The sequence below is a fragment of the Trichechus manatus genome, unplaced genomic scaffold (assembly GCF_000243295.1).
Source record: "Trichechus manatus latirostris isolate Lorelei unplaced genomic scaffold, TriManLat1.0 scaffold00084, whole genome shotgun sequence".
Taxonomy (NCBI): domain Eukaryota; kingdom Metazoa; phylum Chordata; class Mammalia; order Sirenia; family Trichechidae; genus Trichechus; species Trichechus manatus.
This window is the reverse complement of record NW_004444020.1, coordinates 1,250,633-1,262,469: the sequence shown is the minus strand read 5'-3', so window position 1 is coordinate 1,262,469 and position 11,837 is coordinate 1,250,633. Positions and strand designations below refer to the sequence as shown.

General features: G+C 48.7%; 1 protein-coding gene across 1 annotated transcript; it reads right to left on the bottom strand.

The window, feature by feature from the left end:
- Positions 1-1,533: 1,533 nt before the first annotated feature.
- On the bottom strand, positions 1,534-9,028 carry NUDT16 (nudix hydrolase 16). The gene is made up of 3 exons (XM_004381450.2): positions 8,891-9,028; positions 8,514-8,783; positions 1,534-7,665 (listed from the first exon to the last, which is right to left on the bottom strand). Exons 1-3 carry the CDS (start codon positions 9,026-9,028, stop codon positions 7,486-7,488), a joined length of 588 nt encoding a protein of 195 aa, XP_004381507.1. The 3' UTR covers positions 1,534-7,485.
- Positions 9,029-11,837: the final 2,809 nt, after the last annotated feature.

The following is an 11,837-nucleotide window of genomic DNA, read 5'->3' as shown; positions in this document are numbered from 1 at the left end:
TTATCCTTAAGAGTGGCTGAATTACAATACCAACTCAACTGCCAACCTCAAGAGTTGTCTGAAGTTAAAGTGAGGGCATTGATTGAGGAAAAATGGGATCCTGAAACTTGGGATAGGGACATAGGAGCAGATAATCAGGAAGCTGGGGACACTGAGCCCCTAAATTCTGTTGAATCACTCCTGCCAACAGAACCAGTCCTTTCACTCCCATCTGAAGAGATTACTCCATGTTTGTCTGCTAAGCCACCCTCCCCAGTAAAACCATTAGCCCCTCCACCCCCATCTGGTAAGATTAACCCAGCTGTGTTTTAAGTCTTTGAGTCATTGCCTCAGACATGGCATGAGGCAGATGGCTTACAAGACAATGTCTAAATGTTCTCAAAACACATCCCCACCACCCATTTTGGCTTCTAGACCTATGTCTAGACTTAAGTCCCAGCAAGCCCCAAAAGGTGAAGTACAAAGTGTGACCCAGGAGGAGGTATGCTACACTCCAAAATAACTGCTTGACTTTTCTTATATGTACAAACAGAAACCTGGGGACTATGTGTGGGAATGGCTATTAAGGGTGTGGGATAATTGTGCAAGGAACATAAAGATGGGTCAGTCTGAGTTTATTGATATGGGCTCACTAAGCGAAGATTCTTCAATGTTTCAGCTCGAGAGGTTAGGAAAGGATCTAATAGTTTATTTGGTTGGGTCACTGAAGCATTGATTACTCAGTGGCCTACACTAAATCAGGTTGAATTACCAGACTTGCCTTGGTATACCATAGAAGAAGGTATCCAGAGGCTTAGGGAAATTGGCACGTTAGAGTGGATTTATCAGGTTAGAACCACAGACCCACACAAGCACTACCCAGAGGACACACCTTTTACCACAATGGTGAGGAACAAATATGTGAAGGGAGCCCCAGTATCCTTGAAGACTGCCATGATTGCTATTTTATGTCAGTCAGATTTGACAGTAGGAACTGCCCTAACTGAATTAAGACATCTATCTTTGTTATCTAGTGCTGCTGTAACAGAAATACCATAAGTGGATGACTTTAACAAACAGAAATTTATTCTCTCACAGTCTAGGAGGCTAGAAATCCAAATTCAGGGTGCCAGCTGGGGAAGGCCTTCTCTGTCAGCTCTGGGGGAAGGTCCTTGTCATAAATCTTTCCCTGGTCTAGGAGCTTCTCAACACAGGGATCCTGGGTCCAAAGGACACCCCCCTATCCCCACCTCAGTTCTTCATTCTTAGTGGGCCCCCGTCTTTACTCATTTCTTTCTTTTATATCTCAAAAGAGATCGACTCAAGATACAACCTAACCTTGTAGATTGAGTCCTGCCGCATTAACATAACTGCCTCTAATCCTACCTCATTAACATCACAGAGGTAGGATTTACAACACATAGGAAAATCACATCAGATGACAAAATGGTGGACAAACATACAATAGTGGGAATCATGGCCTAGCCAAGTTGACACACATTTTGGGGGGACACAATTCAATTCATAACAACACCTAACTACAAAGGGGCTGATTGGACCCTGTGGTGGTAGGGTTCAAATGGCAGCACTCAATCGACAAAGTGGGCATGGTTACCTGTAATGGACAGCAGAGTCAAAGCAGTGATCAGAATAGTCCAACTCATATGGACTTACCGTGTTACTTAATACTGTCCCTAGGAGTAAAATAGATACGAAATTTACTATTTACTTGATCTTTATAAGCAGAAGAGTTCTAGGTCAAGTGAACAGAAGTCTAACTCGAACTGCGAGAATAGACAGTAATGGCCCCTCAATCAATTCCCAGACTTGAGCGAGTTTAAAGACCCAAACCCCTTGAATGAAGGGGAGCTCGGGTCCCCTTGAGGAAAGACCTCACTACATTGCCAAAAATTGATACTGTTAATCTTTCTCCCAGCCTTCCCCAAAGGAATCCATGCACTTTTATGAGAGTGACGACTGGAGATTACTGGATACTGGCTCTGAGAGGCGCTTTCCCTTTGCCTCTTCCCTGCTCATGCGCCAGCGCGTTTTCCTCAAATTGAAGGTGTTTTAAACAGAGTTCCCCCACCTCCTGTCTTTGGCTCCTCTCTGAAGTGGCCAAGGTCTAGCATCTTTAATTTGGCTCAAATTCAGGTGCCATTCACTAATTTCATCACATAATTTTTTTTTTTTTTCCTTTTTTCCTCCTCTGTTCATTTTTGCCTATTTGGGATAGAGGGTTTTGAGAAAAACCTGTTTCCTGTGCAATGAACTGAAGTTCATAGAAAACCTCTCCCCACCTTCTGCACCATTCCCTTTGTTTGTCTCAGCAGTCTCCAAGGGCCCTGGTAACTGGGGAAAGGGGTGGCCGCTCTTTCTCAGATGTGTCAACCTAGATGTAGCAACTTTGCCAGAACTCAATTACTGAGAAGGACTTTGGCTTAGAACAGCGTGCGGCCAAAAAGTGTTTGACAGCACTAGCAGCCAGCATACTTGAGGGAAAGGTACAGAGTTAAAGAGTGTAAACATCTTGCCGGTTGTGCTGAGAAAGGCAGAAATACGTGTTTAGGGGGAGGCAGCCTGGTCCACTCACCTTCCAAGAAACAAAATGTGCTAACAAGCAAGAAGCAAAACACGCATCGGTGCTGAAATAGTGCTAGGTGCTTTACTCCAAAGCCATATCTCATGTGCTACCTCATTTAACCCTCACCACAGGAATCGCCAACCCAGTATTTCAGATAAGGACAAGGAGGGCAAGTGATCAGCTGAAAGTCAGCAAGATGGCCAGTGGGGGCAGGCTGAAGATGAAAATGAAGCCTCTCATCTTCTTTCTACCCCAGATTCTTTGTTTTAAAAAGGCCAAGAAAATTCTAAATGGGCAACCACCCCCGTTTCCTTATCTGCCAGCAGGATAGTAATGGGTAAGAGGAAGAGAAACTCGAGTATGACCTGGCACAAGTCCCACCCGACTGCCTGTAGCAATGGAGGGACTAGGGCAAATGAGCTCAAAGCACAGAACAAAGAACAGCTTTTCTTAGGGCTAACTGAAGAGTCATCTACTAACTGGGAGCGTGTGTTTATGGGATGACAAGAGGATCGTGTACTCCTCCTCCTGCCCTTTATCAGAGATATTAAAAAAATATGGAAAATTAATATAAATAAGATAGTTGACGGCTGAACTGCCCAGGATGTTCAAGCAGAGTGAGACAAAGTATTGCAGAGGTGTACAAATGGTATCGGAGGTTGGACTACACTCAATCTGAGAATGAGCTTTGGATTCAGATTTGCCTAGGTCCAGATCCTGAGGGATGGGATCTGTCAGTGGTGCAGTTGTGGGCGAGTTACCTCCCTTGCAGAGATGAACTGAGGCCTATGTGAGATAAAGCACAGAAGAAGCTGGTACAGGCTGTGCCCTGGAGGGCACTTGCATGTCCATCTCTCTAGCCTACCTCTTCTGAGAGTTTACTTTAGACAGAGTTCGACAAAAGCCTCAGGGTGAGGGTAGGAGAAAGAAGACAGAGGAATCAATCTCTCTAGGAATCTACTTGACCCCTAGAGCTGCTCCCTCAAAACTCTTTCAAGGGGAAGGTGTTTCTCCTTCACAGCCCTGTACTTCAAAGGCCAAGAGCTGCCACTCGTACTCTCATTGCTGTGGCTGCCCTTCTAGACCGCTATGCACCCTCCCTTCTTCAAAAGTCCCTCTCCTCAGAGGCTCTGTCTTTCCCCTCTTGGTATCAGTCACTGGTCTTTTGGTCACTCCTCTTGTCCACTGAGGGTGTTCACACCTAGCTCACACCATCCTCTCCAACATCTGTCAGTTTCCTACTTTGTCACTCCACAGAGGCTCTCATTCCACCCTCTAGCCTCACCATTCCTGGAACTCACCTCCCAAAGCTCCTTCCCTGGCCAGCCATTCCACCTCACACCACAGACCCTGACTTTACCTGTGATCGTCTCTGGCTCACATATACTCCCTGCCCCACCCCTCACCATGGTAGAGCTCTACATTATCAAGAGTTCCAATTTGCTAACCCCTCTGAAGTCACCTCCTGTCTTCATTTCCCATCTTATCCAGATTAAACTTAGACTCCCATAGTCCATCATTACAATTTCTCCCGTGCAAGTTATCTTAACTGCCTCTCCTCTCTCTCCCTTTCTTGTACCCCTCGGGTGAAACCCCAACTCTGCACTGTCTCCATCCAAGCTGCTGAACACCGATGAAGGGGAAGCACGTGCATGCACCCCCATACACATCTGAGTGACTAGTTTTCCTCTCTAAACTGACCATCTCCTATCTCAACCCTGTCCTGCCATTCTGTTTAATAGATTTGCTTTTCCATGTCAAGATGAATGACTACTTCACACCTTCTGAGAACCTCCTCCAACCACATCCAGCTGATGGTCTTGTTCATTTCACCCAGAAAAGGTTCAAACTCCTTCATCATCCCACCATTAATTTAGCCCTCTTAAGTCATTTATACTTGTCCCCATCTTCCCCTTCTTGAGCTCTATCATGCTCTCCTGTCTGTCCTCCCACCAAAGACCCCATCCCCTCCCCCTTTTTCAAGGGCAGTGCTCCTTCAGGAAGCTCCCTCTCACCACCCCATCAATCTCTCCACTCTCAATCTTGACTGTTCCTATCAGCTTCTCCTACCTTAAACATTCCCCGGGGCCCCACATGCCTTTCCAGTTATCACATCATTTCTCTGAGCCCCTTTAGGACCTACTTCTCACTACCCACTGCCCTACTTCCCATTCACTCAACTAACTCCTGCCTGCCTTCTGCCCCCACCCCTTCCGGAAGTTGCTCCCATCAAGGTCATCAACAACCTCATACTACTAAACCCAATGGACAGTTCTGTCCTCATTTCACTGAAACTCTCCAAAGCACTTGGCATAGTCCACTTCCCTAAAGCAGCTACTTCTCATCTCCTGGTCTCCTTTAACATGTCCTCCTCCTCCACGCAGACTCTCAGGGTTGGAATTTCTCAGGGCCCTGTGGTGAGCCTGCTTCTCTTTTCTCTCTTCCTGGATCACCTCATCCGTTCCCACAAATTTTTATACCCTTTTTATACAGATGACTCACAAAGTTACATCTCCCCATGTCCCAAATGACTGCCTTGATCCTGTCCCCTTCGAAAGCTTGCTCCCCCTACCCACCCAGGCTTTCACTTCATCCACAACATGAATGAACAAATTAAGACATAAACCTAAGTCATCCTTAAATCCTTTTCCCCATCACTGTCCTCAACCAGTCCATCATGGGTATGGCCCATCTATGCCACTTCCAAAATCTGTCTCAAATGCATCTTCTTTCCATCTCCACTTGCCACTACTGAAGTCCAGATCACTACCATCTCCCACATGACCTACTGTGGCAGCTTCCTGTCCTGCTTCCTCTCCTAACCCCTTCCATTCCATGCTCCACACACCACCAGGAGTGCCTTTCTTGAAACATACACCAGGCTCCTCATCATGGAGCCTATAGCACCTGGCTCCGGACTACCTTTTCAGCTTCATCTCCCCATTCTTACCATATGCTAATCACACTGGCTTTTTTCCATTTCTAGACCATGCCGTGGTAGATTAAAGATGGCTGCAATTTCTTTGCTGCTACTCCCACTGAGAGATGGAGTCTAATCCTCTTTCCCTTGAATCTGAGTTGGTCTTAGATGACCTACTTGACCAGCAGAATGCGACAAAAGTGAATCTGTGCAATTTCCGACACTGACATCACTGCCTTGCAGTTTCTACCTGGTCTCTTGGAATACTTCTTTGGGAGTCCTCAGCCACTATATAAAAAAATCCATCTACCACGAGACCACCATGTGGAGAGGCCACATATAGAAGCTCCAATCAACAGTCTCAGTTGAGCCCAGCCTTCCTGTATCACCACTAGGTGCCAGACTTGTAAGTGAAGCCGGCTTTCCAGACTGGTCCTATTCACCAGCTCAAAACCACCTGGCCTTTTCAAGGCATCTTCACTGATGTCATATGAACAGAAGAATCACCCAGCTGAGCCTCATCTAAATTTCTGATCCAAAAAAAATATTGATATATAAAATGGTTGTTGTTTTTTAAGCACTAAGTTTTGGGATGGTTTGCTGAGATTATTCCCACTTCAGGGCCTTGACATGCTTTTCCCTGGAATACTTGGAATACTCTTCCCATACTCCTACTTTCTTCTCATCCTTCAGTTTAAATGTTCAGAGAGATCCCTCCAACTAAAAGTAAAAAACATCAAGATATGACCTGTATCAGTTCCTTGTTTATTTCCTTAACACTTACATAAATAAACAGGCATCACTATTGAAAATTTTAACCTAGCTTCCTTTCTAAAGCAAGAGTTGGTAAACAATGGCCCATAGGCTGGTCACCAGCTTTTTTAAAATAAAGTTTTATCAGCACATAGCCACATTCATTCGCTTATTTATTGTCTATGGCTGCTTTGGAGCTACAAAGGCAGAGTTGAGTTGTTGTGACAGAGACCATGTGGCCTACAAAGTCTAAAATATTTAACATCTGGACCTTTAAGAAAGTTTGCTGACCCCTGCTCGAGTCTTAGAGAACAGGGCCTATGGATCTCTTACTACCAGGTCTCCAACACCTTATCGAGCACCTAGCATTTAGTAAGTACACAATAAATACTTGTTGAGAGCACTGATGGGCCTTGAGGCCCAGCTACAAGCCGTTCTTTCCTGGGAGGCTCTTCTGGGCAGGGCTAGGCTACATAGGTGCTTGATCAGTTCTCTTCTGATCTCCTTAGAGTCCAAAGGATCCCAAAGATGAAAGCCCTATAGGAGAGGAACCAGGGCTCAGAGGTCTCAGGTCCAAGATCAGACCAAGGAAACCATGCCACTTCCTCACCCTTTCCACTTATTTTCAGGGGAAGGAGAGGGTCAAGGGTTGGTTAGGACTCTCTCCCACCTTTCAGGGACCCACTGTTTTGGCCACTCCCTAGGTAAGAGCATGACCAATTTCAGGGAGCAAGAGGGTCTCTGCTTCTCTCTCCTCCACCAGCAAGCATAGGCCAGGCTAGGTCCTAGAAAGCAGTCACATAGGAGTGGGGGAAAAGCCTCTCCCCAGCAAGGAGAAGGGTATGATGACAAGCCAGGCCCTACCCACACTTCCAAGTTAAATGGGATGAAGGTGTCAGACTGTGTGTGGACAGATTGTGCATTGACATGCCTGGGGGGAGGTGGGGGTGGAAGCAGTCGGCAGAGAGAGTATCAGGCTGTGTGTGTGTAGGCACGTACACAAATCCAGGAGGAAGCAGGCTCTGAGAGTTTGCTAGGGCTCCTGGGATGATTTTTGCTCCTGATGCTGTGAATTGGCAGGAGGGGGTGGCAGGAGGGTCTCTGCTCAGAACATATTGCACATACTTCTTCTTTTAATCTGCTATGATCTACCATCTCCCAGGCCCAGAAGAAAAAACACTCCTCTTTCCTTTCCTCCCTTTTGCCAAGGTCCTGAGATCAAGTTCCTCAGGCCCACGAAATGCTGCCTCTAGTGACGAGCTGAGATCTTAAGGCCCTGGAGGGATCTAGACTCCAGCAATCCCAAGTCCTGGAGGGCTTCCAGCAGTTGCTCCCGCGCAGCGCCAATAAAGGAATTCTCTAGGAAGGCAGGCAGGCCTCCCACACCATCCCGCAAGGTATACAGGGGCACCCGCACGAGGCCCAGCACCTGTGGAAAGAAGTAGACAGGGGGCGCTGGGAACCCAGGTAGCCCACCCCCCTACCCCTACCCTCACCCCAGTCAGCTCTTTTTAGAGCAGAGGCCTCACCCCTTACTAGCCTAGCAGAACCATACCAAGGATCATACCTTGATGGAGCCTAATGGGCCCAGCTCTAGGGCAAATAACTCAAGACATCAAATGCTAATTCTTCCCACATCTCTCCCTTAAACCTTCAGTGGCTTCTGCCTCCAGGATGCATGTTTGGCTCTGGTTCTCAAAGTGTGGTACCCAGACCAGCGTGACTTGGGAACTAGGGAAAAATGCAATCTCTTGGGTTCTCCTTATCCCCAAACCTACTGAACCAGCAATTTTGGGAGTGGGACCTAGTGACCTGGGTTTTAATAAGACCTCCAGATGATCCTGATACTTGCCAAAGGGCAAGAACCACCTCCATACACAATCTGTTTCCCTGCTCACCTAGCCTTGGTGCCAAGGCTTCCCCTCAAAGTACCAGAACACATCTCCTACCCAAGAAAAGCAGGGGCCTAAAAATAAAGGCCTAGAAAGCCATGCCTGGCCATTATCAATGAGAAGCAGGAGAGAGACTTGTATCTTCTAGAAAGATTCCTGCAGAGGCCAGCAAGGGGGTGGGGGGGCAGCTTGAAAACCTTGGCAGGGAGACTAGGTAGGCTGACAGCCAATCAATTGAGAGAAGACCAAGGCCTCAGGTATACCAGGGAATTACAAGACAGGGCGAGGTCAGAGGGGGCTGACCTGCCTACAGGGAGGCTTTGCAAGAGAGGAGGAAGGCATAGGCGTGATCGGGTGTGGGACGGGATCTCTGGGCTGGTCCCACCTCCAGCCCGTGGTCCTTGGCGCTCGGTGCGCCGGCCTCCACCGCTGCAAGCTGCTCTGGCGTCAGACGCTTGGCGTAGAAATGGGCCACGACATGCTGCCCGGACGCGGCGTGAGAGCTGCGGTAGTCGGTTCGCTCCACGCGGAGGGCGGCCGCCGCCTCACTCAGCTCCTCCCGGAGCTCGCGGTTCAGCCCATCCTCCAGGCTGCCGTCCTGCGCGTCCACGAAGCCACCTGGGAAGCCCAGGCGCCCATCGAAGCGCATCTGCATCTGCGAAAGGGGAAGCGGGGATGGGCTGCGGCGCCCGAGGAGGCGCAGCCCGGGGAGCAGGCAGGGGCGGGGCAGGGACCGGGAGTGGCCGCACGCCCCCTCCTCACCAGTACGACATAGCGCAGCGGGATGCGACCGAAGAGCAGCCCCTTGTCGGGCGCGTAGAGCAGCGCGTGGCACGCGTGCCGCCAACCGGGCCCCAGTGCCAGGGCCTCGGCCAGCTCCAGGCGGCGGCACCCGGCCATGACCAGACGCTCGCCCTTCCGCTGTCTCCACAGGCCCAAGTTGGCAAGCGGGCGGGCCTCACCTTGGACCAATCCGACCCTGGGCGGGGCCGCCAGGACCAATCCCTGCAGGGCTCAGGGGCGGGGCGCGGCGACTAGTTCCGGAGAGCCAGCCAGTGAGGGCGGGGCTTGCAGGCCTAGGTGAAGTCTCTGACCGTGGAGACCCTCGGGAAACCGAAAGCTTCCTACGCGTTGGGCCTCGGGCCTGGGGCGGGGCTGCAGTATGGCCACGCCCGGGAGCCGCCGGGAGACCTGTAAATAGATGCTTACGTCACAGTCTGGCGCCTGCAGGAGTTCCGGAGGAGGTCGGGAGAGCTGTGGTGCACGTGTTTTTCTGTAGCACGAGCCGGATTCCATTAGGGACCAATCCTGGGAGCCTAGAGAACAACATGGAGTGTTCAGGAAGCTACATTTGGTTTGCTTTGGATAGTACACGAAGCACGGGGGTTGGGGTTGGGCTTTGGAAGGAAATGAGGCTGTTGGCTTCTGAGGTGTGGCCTGTCCTAGGGCAATTGGGAATCGACAGGAATGATGGCTGTAACAGCTAGGTTGAGTGGTGCAATGAAGGTCACTTGGTGGCTGACTGGATGTGGGGGGAGAATTGGGTTAGTTTGTGGTCAGAGTACCTGGCTTGGGTGGATGGCAATGTCATTTTATGAGATGGGAATCATAGGATGGGGGGTGGTCAGTAATTAGTTCTTGTTAGAAATTGGGTGGCGATGGGCACTGGGCAGCTATATGTGGAGTCTGATGCATAGGAAGTGGGGCATGGGAGAAGTCACAGAATTGGATGAGTAACGGGGAGAGTGAGTAAAGAGCTGTGGGTGAAACCGTGTGGGCACAGGAAGGAGAGTGAGGAGGGGTCACAGGTAGAAGCAGCCCCAAGACTTTCTAGGTTTTGCTCTCAAACACTCAGACCTTGGAGCTGTGAAGGGGGCCCTGGGGAAGCAAGTGACTGATCTCACCACCAGGGTAGGGGTCTACTCGGCCTGATGCTAAGGAACTGGGGTTCAGGATCCCCCTGGCCGGGCCCTCCCCACCTTTCCTCAGGCCTTGCATTCTGCAAGTTGCCCCTACACCAAGAGTCAATATTTATTGTGCAAAGGAAAAGAGGAAGTCGCTCCTTGAGAGGGCCTGAATGTAAAGCACAGCCTGTGACAGTACGTGGTAGGAAAGAACCCTAGACACAGGCTGGTGACCTTGGCAAGTCACTTAACCCCCTCAGTTCCCCAGTTGCTCATCTGTTAAATGGAGATAATGATACCAAATGATCAGGGGTGTTGAGGGGTTTAAAGCACTTAGACCATACGTAAAAAAAAAAAACGAAGAACAAATCCATTGCCATCGAGTTAATTCCGACTCCTAGTGACCCTATAGATGGGAGCAGATGGTCAGGTCTTTTCTTCTGCAATGCAGCTGGTGGGTTCCACCCACCAACCTTTTGGTTAGTAGCTAAGCTCTTAACCATTGTACCACCAGGGCTCCTTGAACAGTATCTGACACATAGTAAACAAAGTCATTCTTGGAATTGAGAGCGCGGCAGAGTGCTGTAGGTTATGTTAAAGATCCCAGGGTTGGAACCAAACAGGCTTATTAAAGCCTTAGCACACCCGGGAGGATGAGATGTCCTTGGCATCTTATTTGCTTGTTTAGTCTTGTGGGCGACAGGGCAGAGGCAGCATCTACTAACATCAGACACCTGGATCGAGGCAGTGAGGCTACAGGTGTGGCACAATTTGACATTAGCCGGCTAGAGTTCCCTGGTGCTTAGAATGGCACTGGGTTAAACCTAGCAACGTTTTGTTCTATTATATATAAGGCGGCTATGTGTTAGAGCCGACTGGACGGCAACTAACAACAACAAACGTTAGAATCACATTGCAAAAAGCTTATAAAAGTTGCCCTTCTCCGGGTGTCACCCCAAACCAATTGAATTAGAATCTCTGGAGTTGGTTTTAAATGTGTTTCAAGTAATTCTAATAAGCAGCCAGTGTTGAAAACCATGCTCTGTCCTTCACCCCTAACATTTCGAAGGTTACTTGGTTTCCCTCCTAGGTGGGCTTCCTTTAAGGATTTAGGATTAACCTCGCCTCTCCTAGGTCCCTGGGTGGCGCAAGTGGTTTGCTGTAAACCCTAACGTTGGTAGTTTGAACCCACCCACTGAAATAGACTTGATGACAACTGGTTTGGTATTTTGTTTTTATGCCTCTTTCCAAAGCTTCAGGCTGTTCTGTTACCTATTTTAAGGTAACATGGGGAAAAGCTCTATAAAATTAAGACCACAAACAATCTAGGAAACCACTATACAGGAATAAATGAATTTGGAGACCAGAACTTTTTCAAGATGAATGAATATGGAAGCCCTCAAGACCTACCACCAACGTTGACATCTCTATCCAAACTGCTCTCTGCCTCTGCCAGGAAGGCCCAGTGTCTGCTCCCCCATCACACATCCTGAAGCAGGTTACCCAGGAGTCAAGGCAGGAGGTAAACAGCTGAGCATACCATGTGCCTGAAGAGCCACTCCACATTCATAATGACACGCAAAAGCAGAAGTATCTCAGTGGTCAGATTGGACCAACTCATTTTAAAAATATTAAAGAATTAACATTTATCCTACTTTTTTTTGAATTTTTTTTATCGTACTTTAGATGAAGGTTAACAGAACAAATGGTTTCTCATTAAACAGTCAGTACACATATTGTTTTATGACATTGGTTAACAACCCCACGACATGTCAACACTCTCCCTTCTCGACCTTGAGGACCTT